We start from the raw sequence: 16,666 nt of genomic DNA on the forward strand, positions 1-16,666 counted from the left end.
GCAGTTGCCTCAGAAGTAGTCTTCCTGCTTCCAGTGTCTTTGCCAGTTTCTCCTTCACAGTCTTTGGTGTTAGTTTCCTCAAGCATAAATGTCTCTAGTATTCCCCTCATCAGAAACCTCCATATTCCTCATTTCAGATAGAAAAAAGCCAAAATTCTTCCTTACTGAGGCTTTTAAGGTGCCTGTAAGTTACAGCCAGATTTGACAGAGGTTAGTTGCATTATGATTGCAGGATACACATTTACTTTCTGTTTTCAATTACTGATACATAATTAATTTAATTTCCAAGTCGGAATTGAGTGTTGTTTGAAATACTTCACTTAGATATTGACAGATACATTCAAATATTAATTGGTTGGATTCAAGGCTTCACATGTTTCCTTCATGCTTTTAAAGATGCATTAGTCAAATGTGATTTACAAATCACCAGTTATGGACTAGGGAGTTAGAGGAATTAGGGTCTGTTTCTAATTCCTTGTTAATTTTTGTCACTTTGAACATTTTATTCATCTCTATTCAAAAAATCAAAATAAAGATTCTTAACTTGCTTTCCATAGATGAACTGTGAAGATCAGAACAATACTACTCCTAAAGCAGTAAAAGAAGGTTTAAGGTAGTATTTTTTAAAAATGGGAAAGCGGTAAGATTGTGTAACTTTGGAGGTAGTTTTCTAGCCTTAATTTTCTATATATTCCTCTTTGTTAGAGTAAAATGTTCATTTAGGATTAGATTAGGTAGGATTGAAGTGGATTATGATTAGATGTAGATTAGATTAGATGGGATTGAGGTGAGCTCTTTTAATCAATGAGATGATTAAGTGGCCCAGTTACCTTAATACTAAGTAACTGCTAGGATCTTTGTGTATTTTAACCCCCAGAATTCTTACATGGATTTTTCTTTTCTTTTTCTTTTTTTTTGCGGTACGCGGGCCTCTCACTGTTGCGGCCTCTCCCGTTGCGGAGCACAGGCTCTGGACATGCAGGCTCAGCGGCCATGGCTCACGGGCCTAGCCGCTCTGCGGCATGTGGGATCTTCCCGGACCGGGGCACAAACCCGTATCCCCTGCATCGGCAGGCGGACTCCCAACCACTGCACCACAAGGGAAGCCCCTTACATGCCTTTTTAAGTAACAACTTTATTGAGATATAATTCACATATCATAAAGTACAGTTCGCTGATTTTCAGTATGTTTCCAGAGTTGAGCATCCATCACCACTGTCAAATTCCAGAACATTCCATCACTCCAAAAAGATGCCCGTCCCACTAGTAGTCACTCTGCATTCCCTCTCCCCTTTGCCACTGGAAACCACTAATCTGCTTCCTGTCCATGGATTTGACTGTTTTCAACATTTCAGGGAATAGACTTGTGAGCAGTGTGGCCTCGTATGTCTGGGCCTTTACTTAGCATGGTGCTTTTCAAGGTTCATGTGTCGTGTAGCGGGTATCAGCACCTCATTCTGTTATGGATGAATAATATTCCATTGTATGGATATGCCACATTTTGTTTATTCATCAGCTGATAAACATTGGATTCTTTCTACTTTTTGGCGGTTAGAAATAATGCTGCTATGAACTTTCACGCACATGTTTTTGTATGGACATATGTTTTCATTTCTCCTGTGTCTACGCTGAGGAGTGGTGTTGCTGTGTGTTAACTCCATGTTTAATGTTTTGAGGAGCTGCAAGATGGTTTCCTGAAGCGGCTGCACCATTGTTGTAGTTCTTTCAGCAACATTTAAGGGCCCTAGTTTCTCAACAGCCTCACCAACATTAGTTTCTGTCCACAGCCATCCCGGTGGGTGTGAAGTAGTTTTTCATTGTGGTGTTGATGTGCACTTACCTAATGACTAATGGTGCTGAGCGTTTTTTTCCAAGTGCTTCTTGACCGTTTTTTAAAAATCTTCTTTGGATAAATGTCTATTCAAATTGCTTGCCCATTTTTAAATTGGGTTGTCTTTTTTATTGTCGTTATAAGGTTTCTTTGTATATTCTGGATGCAAGTTTCTTATTGGATATACGATTTGCAAATATTTTTTCCTAGTGTGCAGGTTATTTTTTCATCTCACGCATTTATATTTAATCAAATGGTGTGATGTTAATTTTGGGTATCATTAACATTTTGGCATTGTTTAGTATTTAAATTCTATTAAGTTTATAATTCTTGCTTTAGAAAAGCTAACATGCAAACCAAAGTAGTTAATGAAGCATAAAAAATTATAAAGTTAATGGAAATGGCACATTCCTTAAAGAAGTTGAAAAGATCAAAAAGTGATTTTAGATCTTTGGTTATCAAGATCTTATGTAACCACTTCTTCATTTTGGAATAGCAAGTATAACATGGTAAAAGGTTATTTTCTGTAGTCAGTATAATCCTAAATTAAGCTATCCTCTTTGTTATAGCAGTAAATATTTATTTATTTTTAATCAAGATATAATCGACATATAACATTATGTAAGCTTAGGGTTTACAAGGTGTTGATTTTTGATTCATTTATATATTGCAATATGATTACCACTGTAGGTTAGCTAACACTTCTATCACATCACATAATTATCATTTCTTTTCTTGTGGTGGGAACGATTAAGATCTAGTCTCCTAGCAGTCTCATTTATTCTAATTTTAATTTAAAACTTGGAGATTTTATAAATGAAATTTTACAGGTATGTGACTGATATGTTACTGGATTAATCATATAATTTTGACATGTTAGTAGAACAAAGATCTTTCAATTCTTTTATTAGTGAAGTATGTGCTGTAGTAGTGGAATTTTCTCAACCCAGCCACTCTGACCATCTATTATTCGTTATGAAAAGAATTTCGGGTATTATTAACACCCAAACTGGGGAGATGACTGCCCCAGTCAGGGCTCTGAGCAACCTGTATAAGAAGAAACTAATTCAGCACCCCAGGAAGCACTGTTTGCTAGGTTTCAGGGTTGGAGGAGCTGCTGTAGCTGAATCTTCCCTTACTCCCGCATAATAGTGATGAATGGCTTAGATATGTAATCTTTTTAAAAGTTTAATGACTGAAATTAGTGTTTGCAGCTCAAATTTTCTAGTCTTCCTATTAGATGGTAAATATACCTAAAAAAATTTAAGTGTATGCCAGTCTATGAACCAAAAGTTACGTAGTGTTTTGTATTTGGCATGATAAAAACTGTAAGCCTCCTTATGATTTTTTCCCCTCTCATTCTAGGCCTCAGGAGTGCAAGTTGCTGATGAAGTATGTCGCATTTTTTATGACATGAAAGTTCGGAAGTGCTCCACACCAGAAGAAATCAAGAAAAGAAAGAAAGCTGTCATTTTTTGTCTCAGCGCAGACAAAAAGTGCATCATTGTAGAAGAAGGCAAAGAGATCTTGGTTGGAGATATCGGTGTAACCATAACGGATCCTTTCAAGCATTTTGTGGGAATGCTTCCTGAAAAAGATTGTCGCTATGCTTTGTATGATGCAAGCTTCGAAACAAAGGAATCCAGAAAAGAGGAGTTGATGTTTTTTTTGTGGTAAGCATTGTTAGAAATATTGAACCTTTGTAAATCTCAGAGTTAATCTCTTATTGTCAGCTTAGCACCTCACCAGATTCTTCTCCAACACGCCCTGCCAGGAACCAGCCTCCCGCTTCACTTGTGCCTCTGTGGCCTTTGAAGCTGGTGGTGGCGTGGCCTCTAGCTGGGATTTGCTCTGCATTCACACTGTCCAGTAGGGTAGCTACTAGCCTCTTGGGGCTGTTGAAATTAAAGTCTGAAGTTCAGTTTCTCAGTTGAATCACCACATTTCAGATGCTCAGTAGCCACATGTGACTAGTGGCCACCTTTTTAGGTAGCACAGCACCGATACAGAACATTTCCTTTGCTGCAGAAAGCTCTATTTATTGGACAGCGTTGTTGTAAATAGTGAAACTGTGCTATAAAGTGATTTACATGGCCTTAAAAGGCTGTTTAAATTAGTTATTCTGGTCTTTTCAAGTAAGTTCATATTTGAGATTAAGCTTGATTTAAAAGTCACCCTATATTCCTCATTTAATTGTATTGTATGTAGTACATTCCTTGGTATGGAATTCTTACACAGCGAGAATCTTCTCTGGCTTCCAAGGGGAAGGGGGAAGTGGTAACGGCCTCTGATTTGGGGGGCGTGAGTGTCCTCTGGACTCTGGCCTGAGCCCAGCAAGGCAAGGAGGGGCTTAACTCTCAGCTGTGTGCCACCAACAACGTGGGACCATGGGGCTGGGAAGTCAAAAGAGTTCAGGTCTCAGGGAATGTAACCCTAGGCCACGGCTCAGTCCCTTGCAGCCCTGGCTGCACCTGGTGAGGTCAGATGCGCGTATTGGGCGCCCACTGTGGAAGGAGCCTGGCAGCCACAGACACAAGTGCATAAAGATAGTAGTGAGACTTAAAACCGAGCATGTTGAATGAAGGTGCATCCTTTAAACTTTTATTTCTGCTACATGCCAGGCATTGTGTTAGGGCTGGGAAAATAGCTGTGAAAAAACCAGCTAAAGCCCTGGCTCTTCCGGGCTTTACTCTTGAGTGGCAGGTATGGCAGGTAAAGGTTTAAGCTTTTAAACTGGTTAATATTTCCTTCATTTGCACTATTTTTTATCCTGGATTTTTATCCTTTTTTTTTTCCACTATGAAAATGATACATCCTTATTAAAGAACATTTGGAAAATAAAAGTAGAATGAAGAAGAGAAGATTCAGTGTTAGTGCAGTGTTTTATTTTTGCTTTATTACTTTTTAAAAGAAAGATAAAACCTTATAGGAGTTTTCCATCACAAGCTCTGTTTAGGGCCCAGGGAACGGCTCTTGCTTCAAGTATTTTGAAGATCTGTTTAGAGTAAAATCAGAACAGCTAAAGCTTTTTTTGTCCCTGACGTATTTTGCATAAGAAAAGCACCCACTTACTTTTGTAGCTGGTGCATCTGAGGTCCTTGTTGTGGCTTTGCCTCCCTCCTTGGACCTCAGAGTTGTGAGGAATATGCGCTGAGAGACCGAGAAACTGCCCTTCGCCTTGTTCCCAGGAATAGACTCAGCCCGCTGTGTGGGCGGCAGAGTAGCTGAGGGCCCCACCGGGCCACGGTGTTCATGACTGTGGAATGTCCTGGAAATATGGCAGCTAAATGGAATCGTGGTGGTGTGGAGTGCAGGCAGGCCTGAGGTTTGGTGTATAGTGAGAGATGATGCATTCGTAGATGTGCAGTTTGAGTAGATGAGATGTTTCTGTGCATTGTTAGTATTTCTCTTACTTTCAACGTTGCAGGTAAAGAACATGGTAAAGCGTATGCTGTGCTTCCAGTATTCGTTCAAGAGGGAGAGGCACTAAACATTTTGTAAATATAAGATAATAGTTATATTAACAATTAAGACATAATGATTGCTGAATTGCCATTAAGCTTAGAAAAAGAAATCCTTGTGACGTGTTTTACTATGTTAGACTGAGATGGACAACGAGTGCCTGAGGTCAGAACTTGCTGCTGGAACAGATGTGAATGAGGGGACCGGGTGGGCAGGGGTAGTAAGGGGACTTGGACTTTATATACATTCTTTTCCAGAAAACAACCTGAAGCAAAAATTGCTAGCATCTCTTAATTCTGGGTGGCAGATACTTGACTTACAGATTATTCTCTGTACTTTTCTGTATTTTGAAACTTTTCCACCAGAAAGTATTAAAAACCTCATACAAAGATGGTGGTTATTAGCCTGAACTCAAGCCTTTATTGATACGAGTGAAAAACAATTATTTGCAAGAAAACAGTTGGGTCATACAGTGAATTATCCAACGTTGTTTCTTTTATTCTAGCGCCATTAACTGATTTCTAATCATTGGTCCTCAACTTTTTTCCCACCTTCGTCAACCTGAGTTATTCTGTATACGCTCAGCCACCACGGTCCAAGGAGCGGAATTGGAAAAATTGTGTAGTTAGAGAAGCTCTCCCAGAAGATTCTGAGGACCCTCCCTGCCCACTGCTGCAGATGTTTAACAAGATGTAAATTGAACTTTCTCTAAACCAGTGTTTTTCTTCTTTGGCGCTTCTGTATCCAGGGCTCCAGAACTAGCACCTCTGAAAAGTAAAATGATCTATGCGAGCTCCAAGGATGCAATCAAAAAGAAGTTTCAAGGTAAGGCCTAGCTGACTTCCGGTACTCGGCGGTGTCGTGAGCCCTGGCACGGGGACCGCCTGTTCTAAGAAGCACCTTACTCTCTTTGGAGGGCCCTGGCCACAGAGGAGGGCATCACTGCTTGTTTAGAGGAAAACCCTGGAGGCTGACCCAGCTTTCTGCGCGTCTCTGCCTTGTGCAGGCCACCCTGGGCCGAAAGGCCTGTGTTCGATATTCTGTTCCCTCGACACTGTGTGTGTACTCCTGTTCAGTCTGGTGTGAAACTAGTTTGAGATGCTGTCAAGTTTCTCACGTAGCAGGTGGGGACTAACTGGTCATACTAAGTAATAAATTTGCTGTTACCTCTGAATGTAGTTGACAGAACACAGTTGCACAAAGGAAATGTTCATAAATGGGAAGGGCTGCTCTTGTCGCTGGCTCTTCTTTGGAATGGTATGATTTTACGTTATAGACGCATCTGTGTCCAGAGGAGAGTGGCCTCAGTCCTTGGGCTGGCCAGTTATATTTGACTTGCCACTGGGTGATTGGGACCCTGATGAGATGGCCTGGACGCACTTACTGTCTCCAGCCAGGAGGAGATGTTGGTACGATGGACAGAGCATGGGGCAAGTGCCCTTAGCCCGCTGAGGGCTAAGCTTGTCGTCTGAGTGCTGTGTGACCTCCACGGGCCGGGTTCTCCCAGCTGGGAACGGGAGGTGCGCAGTAGAAGAGGTGGCCCCCTACCTTCCTGCTGTGGCCGCTCCAGACAGCTGGGAGAGCCGCGGTCACAAGGGCTTGGCCTACGGTCATTTTCATTTTGCTTGTTTTACTGTGACTGATTTTTATATTCTTGTAGTAGATCGGGTTTGCCCTAGCGTGTTTTACTTGGGAAAACAAAGTTCTCGCTTCCTTTCCTGCATCGTGCAGTCCTTGTCAGGCTCCTCATGTGCTTGGTTTGGTGTCGGGCTGCCCCTAGAAGTGTGTGCACTGGCCGGGGAACTGGTGTTTTGACGTGACCCCTTAGCTTCAGCACTGGCACAGGGCACCCCAGAGGGCATCGGAGTGGATTCCTCCTCGCTCTACGGTGCGTTCCAGTAAAGGAGCTCCTCTGTGGACTTGATCTGCTGACGTGAAAGACCATCTCCCTGGTGCCTTTTTTCCTGGTGAAACCTTCACTGGCTTTCTCCAGTCAGTCCTGAGTGGTCCAAAAGCTGACCTGCTGTGCTTTCAGCAGCTTAAGAAATGGTCTTAAAATTATGGAAAATCAGAAAATGCAGCTGTTTAAAAGAGAGCAGCTGTTTACAGAGAAGCTACTGTATATGATTCCATAATTGAGCTCCTTTTGTGCAGTGTGGTGTTGTAATTTTGATGAGAAGGCGATCAGTAAAACATTTTACATAGTCTTAATTGTGACAGATTTCTTGATGTATTGTGCGGTGCCACTGGAGACCTGTTTTCTGGAGCAGAAGTGATCCCATTTGCAAGTGCTCTTATTCCTCAATTCAGTTGACTAAATCAACTGTACAATCAAAACATCAAATTCATATGTTTATGTATATTTCAAAAACCAAGAAAAACTTCCTAGACCTGCTTTTTAACTTGTTGAAATACAGCGCATCTGTAGAAAAGCGTACGTGAATTACGGTTGTTTCCTGGTTTAATGACCAGCGCCCCGAAGCCTTCCCGGTGCCCCTCCTCACACCACTGCCCCTACTTCTTCCCCCCAGGGACACCAGTCCCCTGGCTCCTAACAGCATAAGGTAGCTCTGGCTGATTTTGTGTTATACGAGTGGAACCGTCTAGAACATACGCTATTAAGTCTGGCTTCTTTTTGTCAGCATTAGTCTGTGAGAGTCATTCGTGATGACGCATGTGGTTACAGATTGCTCGTCACTGTGTGCTATTCCGTGGTTTGTATATGCCACGGCTTTCCCACCCACGTTTGAACTGGTCTTTTAAAACAGTTGGATATCTTAGAGAAATACGTAAGCTACTGCCATAATTCTAAATAGAATTGTTGTTTTTCCTCCCTAGGCATAAAACATGAATGTCAAGCAAATGGGCCAGAAGACCTCAATCGGGCTTGTATTGCTGAAAAGCTAGGTGGATCCTTAATTGTAGCTTTTGAAGGATGCCCTGTGTAGACCATCACTCGGTGCCACAAACTGAAAGCTTCCGTGTTTAATGTTATCCTTTCACTATGTAAGTAAAGCTGATGCGTTTAGGCCAGGGACTCGCTGAGGGGAGCTGTCTTGTCATTTGCTAGGGTAAACTATTCCATGCACATGTGCAAATGGCCCTAAATAAATCTAAACTCTAAAGTTGTATTGGTGTGAAATTAAATTCTTACTGGCCAAATGCCTGTTTTGATTAGTTGACTTGTAAAGGTTTTTGTTAAGCTCATGATTTTTAATAGTGCAGTTCACACAACAGTCCAAGGCCACATGAAGAGAACTACTGCATCTTCATGAACCTCAGTAGTTACTTTGTTTCTTTTGCTTAGAGAATTGGTCATAATCTGGTTATAATTTTGGCCCAAATTCTTTTTTCTCTGTTGAGCTAAACTGAGTAATGGAAAATAATTCTCACAACATGTAACAGCACTAATGTACTTACTAACTACGTAAGATTCTACCAGACGTGTGGTGGAGACTGCTTAGAACCAGCACCGATCTTGCACAGCACTACTTCATGCACGTAGCTGGCACACAGGAAGCAGCTCCTGCACCTGCAGCTGCTCGCTGGTCTAGTTGGGAGGCTGTTCTGAGAGTGACCTTGCATCTTGGAAATCTGGAGAATGTGCACTGTCTTGTAACAGCGAATTATAATGCAAATTTGGGCTCCAGTGTAATCCACTTTGTTGATGAAAATGGTGAGGTGGTGTATTGACAGACTGGGATACCGGGATGTCTTTAATTGTGTCTCCTTCAGAACTGTGTTGCTTCTGGTACAATAAGGTTTGGAAGAACATTATGTTTACTCTGGGGCCTGGGCAAGCTTCTTAATTTCCTAGAGTAGTTTGCCGACTGTCTGAAGCGGGGAGCGGGTGTGACGGCCGACAGCCACGGGAAGCCACGCTGAGGACACCTGGAAGTGACACTGCCTTTCACATCACAGGCGTAACACTGAAAAACACAGAGATGCATAAACAGTGGAATTTAGAAGTAGCAGTACTGGCTTTATGTAATAAAGGAAGCATTTTTAATTTCTCTCTCGTGTAATTATTCATGGCTGAATTGGGGATAAAGGATTTTGCCTTCCATGTGTGGGGTTAGGTGTGGAGGTTTGGGTATTTCGGACAATTAGCGTTAAGGCCACAGCCCCCTCCTCCTCTGATTGAATGAAAAAGTTGGTATAAAAGTTGGGAGTCTTTCTCTTATTCCAAATGTTTATCCAAATGCCAGGATTTTGTCTCCTCTCTGATTCATCTGGGAGCCAAAAAAGGATACGCTTTGATCAAAGTACTTCTTTCAAAATTATCTAGAAAATAGTGCTGGCTTTACCAGCACTGGCTTTACCAGCACTATTTTCTAGATAATAGTGGTTTTCTAGATAAAAGTGGTTTACTGATAAGCTGCTTGTCGTTCTTTCATCCTGAATTTGTTTTCTCTTCTGGAAAGCAGTGCTTTTAGTGAGTGTACGTTAACAGGCCTCCGAGAAGCGCTGCAGGCCCAAGGCTGCCCTTTTCAAGAATCAGCTTTGTAGGTAGAGCCAGGAGTCTAGAAGGAGAAGGTCTTTTCTGTGGCTTCACCTTGTGACGTGTGGCCCCACCTGTATGAGTACCACCACTCCTCCGTGCAGGTATGTCGGGGTGGGCTGCTGCCCTGGGAGGGTTTCGAGCACAGGGATGTGATGTGATGTAAACAGCTCCCAGCGGTCCACTTGACTCCAGAAATTGGGAAATGCTAACAGTCACTTATATCTCTGCCTAGGGGAGCTTTTGGATTCCTGAGGTTGGGGCCCAAGAATCCTGCTAACCAGCACTCCGGGTAATTCTGCTGCAAAATTAGAGTTTTGAGACCTCAGCTGACATTGGTGAGGAATAAAACCACAGGTATTCTCTGCTTTCAACACATTTACACTTTTATAAGTGTTAACACATTGCAGAAGTGTGTGTGGAAAGCTGACTTAGGGCTCATTTGATCATTACTCTTTTGTCCCGAGGAAGGAGCAGATAAAGCCGCTGCCAACGGAAGCTCAGAGCTTGGCTGTGAAGCTCGTAACTCAGAGAATACTAATCTCGAAGAAAACAGTCAGCACAGTGACTCAATAACATTGGGCTTAGTCGAGTGGTTTCCTTTTTTTAGAACTCCTCAGAGTGCTGGCTGGTGCACACACAGAAGTGCAGCTTCTGTTTCTTCACCAGTTCGTGCCCTTTGGACTATCAGAGCCTGGATATGCCCAAGGGCAGACTCATCACTTTGTCATGACCTGGGGCACTTCTGAAACGTGCAGTCAGTCTTTAGACCAAGTTCCAGCCGGGCTGCAGCTGGAAGAAGGGTCACTGCATGGTTGGCTGGAGGGGCAGCAGGAGGGGACTTACTGAGCCTGCAGCCAGTGCCTCAGTAGCCAGTCCAGAGAGGTAAAGTAACTTGTCTAAGGTCACACAGCTCATGGGCGGCACAGCTGGACAGCTCAGGTATCGTTTTCCGGTCCTAAGCTATTCCCATCACGCATCTGGAGTTCTGAGATTTTGTTCTATTTGGGGCGGGAAGGAAAACAACACTCTTCTTTTGCGTTTTGAGTCCTGTTGGCCCCAAACCTGCAGGAAGCTCAAAGAGAAGGCGTTTGTGGAGTGTCTGGTGGATTCTAGGATCTTGTGTCTTTGCTGCCTGCAGGTCAGGCATCCCGGTGTTTGTGCATTTTATTGACCGTCACACGGAGGTGACTGGAGGAAGCTAGTCCAGAAAGCCGCCACCAGCGTGACGGAGCTTCCGGGTCTGGAGGGGATGTTGATGGGCCTCGTGACTCTGAGCTTCAGGTCAACCCGGGAGCCTCTGCAGGGGGACTTTGGACCAGATGCTGTCAGAGCCCCCAGCTCTCCTGTCGGGGCCTGAGACATGGGCTGGGTCTGTGAGGGCAGCTGCCCGCCCCCCTCCCCAGCCCGAGGGTGGGACCTGGCCCAGGGACAGCGAGGCCCGTGGGCTCCCCCTGCCGGCCAGCCGGGAGCTGCTGCTGCTGCTGGGCCTCAGGGTGGGGGGTTGGGGAGAGAGGGGCTCACCCTGCCCTGGGCCGCCTGGTCCCCACAGGTGGACGCTGGGCCCCACCAGGCGGTCTGAGGACGGAGCCCAAAGGCAGCAGCTCGGCACCCCCAGGGTCTCCTGTGCCTTCTTTCCTGGAAGTGACCCATTCCTGTGCCTTCAGGGGGCATCTGCCTAGCGTCAGGGTCCTCAGTTCTGAAGCTGGTGTGGTGAGGGAGGGGAGCTTAGTGGAAACGCAGGCTCCTGGGCCCACGGTGGCCACTCGGATGCCAGAGACCTGGTTTGGGGCACGAGGCCGTCCTGTTTCCCACCAGAAAATGGCCCCAAACCCCTACCCTTGCGTGAAGGTCCCTGTGTGCCAGAGGGCGAGTCGTGAGCCGGGCGTGGGCTCCAGGCTCACAAACCTCCCCAGGTGTCCTGACCTTGGCTGGTGTTAGAGGCGGGCCTGAAGCCTGCCCAGCCTTTCACCAGGTGAGCCACTCTCACTTCTGCAGGGTTCTTTGCAGGGTGGGGGAGGTTCCTCTCCCACAGGCACTGAAAGATGTCACGTGAGAACTGAGCCTACGGGCAGGCCCGTGGCCAGCTCAGGTGTCATCAGTCACTTCCGCTCGGGCTCCTGGCCAGAACCTGTGTCCTGCGGCCCGCGGGCTCCCTCTCCACTTTAGCCCCCTGCAGAGTTCCAGGCGGGTATGACTGTCCCCCTCAGTGGCTCCCAGTGCCCTCCTGTCTAGACCACTTGACTTCATGACCTGGCTACACAGGGCCCTCCCAGACACTCACTCTGTGTGCACCACTGTCCCCTTGGCCTTGACCCCTCCTCCTCTGACAGCGCCTCTGTGCTGAACTCCAGCTTCCGCTCACATCTCTGGGGAACTATCCCAGAATTTCCAGCACCCTGATCCCAACAGAGTTGCAACATACAAGTGCCACACAGCAGGGCCATGTGGCCCACGTGCCAAGTGCCCCTGAAAGCCAGGCCCAGGTCTTGGCTGTGCAGACTGAAATCAGCACTGCCCGGCCTCTGGCAGTGGCTCGCATGGGGCCTTGGGCAGCACCCTGATCTTTCCCTCCCCAAGGTCCCGAGGCTGCTGTGACAACCACCCCAGAGAGGAGTCAACCCCCCCCCCCACTGCGATGAATGGGATGCGGAGCTTCTCAAGCAGGTGGTGAGACCCCAGTACTCAGCTGCTTTCCCTGGGAGCACCACCCTCCCTTCCATCTGGCTGTACCTGCAGTCTAAGTTCAGCCTATCAGACCCCTCTCCCAGGATTATGGGTCCTGGAATTGAGCTGAAAGTACCAGCGAGACCCCCCCCCCCCCCCCCCCCCCCGCCAGGGTTGCTCTGATTCACCTTCTGTTCCTAGGTTGGTGCAACTGCTCCTGTCACCCTGCCTCTAAATCCTTTTTTTTTTGCTTGAGCTCCAGGTTCCTTACAAAGCCCCTGACACACCTCCTGACCACAGATTCTGTGGGCCCCTCAGAACACAGTGGGTCCAAGGATCACCCCAAGTTCAGCTGCCTGCCCCCCCGCCCCCCGGCCCTGGGCCAGCCCTCCTGCGGCGTGGATGTTTGCCCAGGTCCGTGTTCATTCCTGGAACTCACTTCACATGACAGCCTAGGCTGCCCACAGCCCTGCTAGGGAACCGCCTCAGTTCCTCAGGGTGGAGCCCACAGGGCATCTGGCCACCAGGTGTCACGGGCCCTGCTCCCTCATCCTGCCCGGTGGGTGCTAGGGCCCGGGTGGGGAAAGCGCGGGGGGGGACCAGAAACCACACTCATTCTCTCCCAAAGTGCCGGGCGACACGCGGGTTTTAATGGCATCAACACCCAGGAGGTCACACGTCAGTTGTGGTGGCAACTTCTTCCAGGGGTGAGAACTGCTGCCTCGCTGGCTGTGACCCTACAGTCTGCGCTGCAGCCTTCAGGACTCACCACCTGGACCGCCCATCGCCTGACCGCCAACCCCACAAAAGACACAACAATTGCACTGACTGATTGACATACACACCCCGAGGTCCCGGCCCCCTAGCACACACCCAGGTCTGTCACACAGCTGCTGAGGGCTTTGGCGTCTGCTGGCCGGTGGTCCAGGGCCGGTCCTAGGGAATAGTGTTTATCGAATGTGACAAAAATTCTTTTACAAACTGGGGTCTGGAAGAGCTACTTCTGGTGCTAAGAGACTCTCGTCTCTATGGCTTCTCAGAGCTACCCAAGTTGGGCCCAGATAACGCTGTGTTGGTTTGTTTATTGGTCAGGAATGTGTAAGGCATTTTGGTAAGTTGAACAGTGACTTCTTTTTCCGCAGGAAGCTCAGACAGATGTTCCCTCCTTCGAGCTGCTGCTGCCGGCCTCCTGTGAACAGAGGGCGGGGGAGGGGCAGGCTGGGCCTAGGGGCCTCATCCCTACACCACCCTACCTACCACCTTCCACCTTGAGAGGCCCCTGGGGCTGGAGGAGGCACCCGAGGGCTTGGCGGGGCAGAGGACAGCTTTCAGGCATCCCGGGGCGCCCAGCCCTGCCCAACCCCCGAGGGGATGGCCGGCGGCACTCACTGGTCTGTCCAGCTGCTCCTGCAGCTTCTTCACCGTGTCTTTCTCCTTTGCCAGCTGCTCCTGGGTCGTCTTCAAAAGCTCCTGTAGTTTGGTGGCAGCGCGTCCCAGGTCACTGGTTAATTTCTTCTCCTTTTCTAGTCTCTCCTGTGGGTCAGAGGGTTGAAGGGGATCAGCCTTCACGTGACGCACAGCAGGAAGGCCACCTGGCTGCGCACGTGGGGCCGAGGGTGTGAGGACGCGGCCTGTGGGTCACAGGGCTGTGCTTCAGGGTCGGGCACTGGTTGCTGAGCACCTGCCCTGTGGCCAGGGTGACGGAGGAGCTCAGCTTCAGTTCTACTCGATTTAAATCGTCACACTGGTGACGTCCAGCTGTGACACTGGACACTTAGGGATCCCCCCCGACCTCGCCAACCTCCAAATTAGGCTGGACGCTGCCCGAGGGGCCTCCGGGGGTGACAACGGGGAACCTTGTACCTTGAGCCGCGTGGCCTCCTCCGCCTCTGAGGACCCGAGGGCGCTGCTGCAGCGGAGCTTCTCCAACTCCCCCTGCAGACGACTCGACACGAGCTGAGCCTGGACAGAGCGGGGCAGCGGGTCAGGCCCCATGTGGACAGGAGGCGGGTGACGATGGCGCAGCGACACCCCCTGGGGTGGGACGCGGCTCAACTCCCTAGACCCGCCGCCCTGACCCAGAGAAGCCCCGACGGCACGGGGCAGCCTGACCTCCTCGAACTCAGCTGTGAGCCTCTGCCGCTGCGTCTGCTCGTCCTCCAGGATGGCTTCCGTCCGCTCCAGCTGCATCTTCAGCTGCATGCAAACACCGCAAACATGCTCGGAACCTGGGGCAGACCCTCCTGGGTACCCAGGGCTCTGGGCAACCTGACACCTGCGGCCACATCTTCTGGCTGTGCCCAGGGCCCCCTCGACCCTGCCCTGCCTGGGACAAGCGAGCAGGGAGGCCTGTGTGCCTGAAGCCCCCCTGGGGGAGGCAGGGCCCCGACCCCTGGGAACGGAAGCTGGTATGGCTGAGAAGAGATGCAGACGCAGCCCCTCTGCTGAGACCCCAGGACAGAGGAGCCTAGGCACCGCACGAGCCCTGGCGGCCTTCCCACCCCGGCGAGGCTCTGGGCGGCTGCCGCCCAGATCAGGGGTCTGGATGGCAAGGGCCCCACCAGTGATGCCCCAGCCCCCCGCCCCCCTCCCACTCTGGCGTCCTGAGGAGTCGGGCATCTGGGCAGTGGGGCCGGGAGCTTCGAGTGGCCGGAGTTTAGCCAGAGCAGAGGCTGCCGTCCCTGCCCTCCAGCTGGGTGGAAGGGCCCACACGGCGGTCAGTGATGGACACCTGGGGACGGGCTCATCACCCTAACCTCGATGGGGTCCTGCTCTGCTGAGGGGGCCTCTGGGGGGGCAGCCGGGGACCCGGCTACGTCACCATCCTCTACGTGGCTCTTCATCTCACTCAACTGCTGCCTGACCTGGAACAGGGAGGGTGGGTTTGTGCCTGACGTAGCTGGATGCACCCCGCAGGAGGACGGCAGATGCTCTCAGCAGCCAAAGCCCACGGGGGACCTGCTCTGACAACTGTGGCCTGTGTTGGCTCCCGTGCAGGTTCCCTGGGGCAGGAGAGCCAGCGCCACAAGCCCTCACCCGAGCCAAACTGTGGCCGAGGGGCCTGCAAGGGGCCCGGGCTGACCCCACATGCACTCTGTGGCAAGGCCAGCGGCGCAGAGACCCCCACGCCGGGAGCCAGGTGACCCCCGAAGGATGTGGTATGCGCGGGGCTACGGAATCTGAAGAACGGCAGGCGGCCGGTGGGCTCGGCGCAGACACTGCCGCCTGCCTCCCGCTACCCTCCTGGGTGTGGTCCCCCGTCAGGGCCTTTTGTGGGGTCCCCGACAAGCTGACACTCTTACCTCATAAGGTCCCCTCACCCCTGAGCTCCACTGCTGGGGGGCCTAAGCCCCAGACCTCTGAACCTCAAGTCTGAAGGGGCAGCAGTGTCACCCACAAAGCTTGGGTGAAGGTTCCCAGCGGGGATCTGGGGGGGGCCCTGACAGAGCTGCCCCATGAGGGGCGCCCCAAGTGTGTGGGGCTTCACCCTCCAGGTCCTTTCCTCCTGCCAACAGCCCCAAAAGTCAACACCAGACCGCAGAGGCCAGTGACGAGGAGAAACTCGGGGCGTGTCCTCTGCATGTGGCCCAGGCCTGGCTTGGACATGGCTTTGGAGAATGGCCCTCAGACTCGGCACCTGCCCTCGGGGGCGATGGTCCCCGGTCAGGCCCGAACGACCAGAGGGGGCACCCGGGGAGCCAGAGCGTGCACCCAGCGAGGGGGCTGCTCGGTGGGTGCTGCTTTGGGAACGCCAGCCCCCCGGACGTCCGACCTGGGGTCTCCTCGCAGAAAGCCAGACACGTACGTTTTTCACACACACACACACACAGCGCCCCGCGCCCGCTCCCCCCACCCCCCCACGCCGGTGGCTCAGTGTTAACAGCCAACTCATGATTTAATGAAAGACCGTGCAGATCACATGGACTGTGTCTGGCCTCACGGGCTGGTACTGGAACCAGTGGGCCGCCCCCCCGCCGCTACAAGGCCAGGCTGACCTGGCCAAGGAGCGCGGACCAGAGTCACACATCAAGGCTGAAAACCGGAAGAACCAGAGGCCCCCGCGTGGCCGGGAGCCCTGCGCAGCTGCAGACAGGTCACCTGGTACCGCCCAGCGTGGAGCAGGCTGCCCTGCACACTGCAGATCTGACTGACCTGACCTGAGCCACTGCTGGGTGAGGAAGGACCCTAGTCCCACAGAAGGCCAC

The 16,666-nt window shown here is 50.0% G+C and overlaps 2 protein-coding genes across 4 annotated transcripts in view; one reads left to right on the forward strand and one right to left on the reverse strand.

Moving 5' to 3' along the window:
* DSTN (destrin, actin depolymerizing factor) overlaps window positions 1-9,306 on the forward strand; it is a 37,660-nt gene extending 28,354 nt beyond the window's left edge. Inside the window, exons 2-4 of the mRNA XM_082857261.1 lie at window positions 3,197-3,504; window positions 6,042-6,118; window positions 8,132-9,306. Of these exons, the coding sequence (XP_082713387.1) occupies window positions 3,197-3,504; window positions 6,042-6,118; window positions 8,132-8,241 (495 nt within the window). The 3' untranslated portion in view covers window positions 8,242-9,306. The remainder of the gene's footprint in view (window positions 1-3,196; window positions 3,505-6,041; window positions 6,119-8,131) is intronic.
* A 3,779-nt stretch (window positions 9,307-13,085) lies between these two features.
* RRBP1 (ribosome binding protein 1) overlaps window positions 13,086-16,666 on the reverse strand; it is a 59,049-nt gene continuing 55,468 nt past the window's right edge. For 2 of the 3 annotated variants that reach the window (XM_082857018.1, XM_082857016.1), the window contains exons 20-24: window positions 15,218-15,325; window positions 14,574-14,657; window positions 14,325-14,423; window positions 13,851-13,994; window positions 13,086-13,650 (exon numbers count right to left, since the gene is read on the reverse strand). In XM_082857018.1, the coding sequence (XP_082713144.1) occupies window positions 13,609-13,650; window positions 13,851-13,994; window positions 14,325-14,423; window positions 14,574-14,657; window positions 15,218-15,325 (477 nt within the window). In that variant the 3' untranslated portion in view covers window positions 13,086-13,608. The remainder of the gene's footprint in view (window positions 13,651-13,850; window positions 13,995-14,324; window positions 14,424-14,573; window positions 14,658-15,217; window positions 15,326-16,666) is intronic. The other variant, XM_082857017.1, reaches the window with a different exon arrangement.

Source organism: Leucopleurus acutus (genome assembly GCF_964270905.1).
Source record: "Leucopleurus acutus genome assembly, chromosome: 16".
In the NCBI taxonomy this organism is placed as follows: Eukaryota; Metazoa; Chordata; class Mammalia; order Artiodactyla; family Delphinidae; genus Leucopleurus; species Leucopleurus acutus.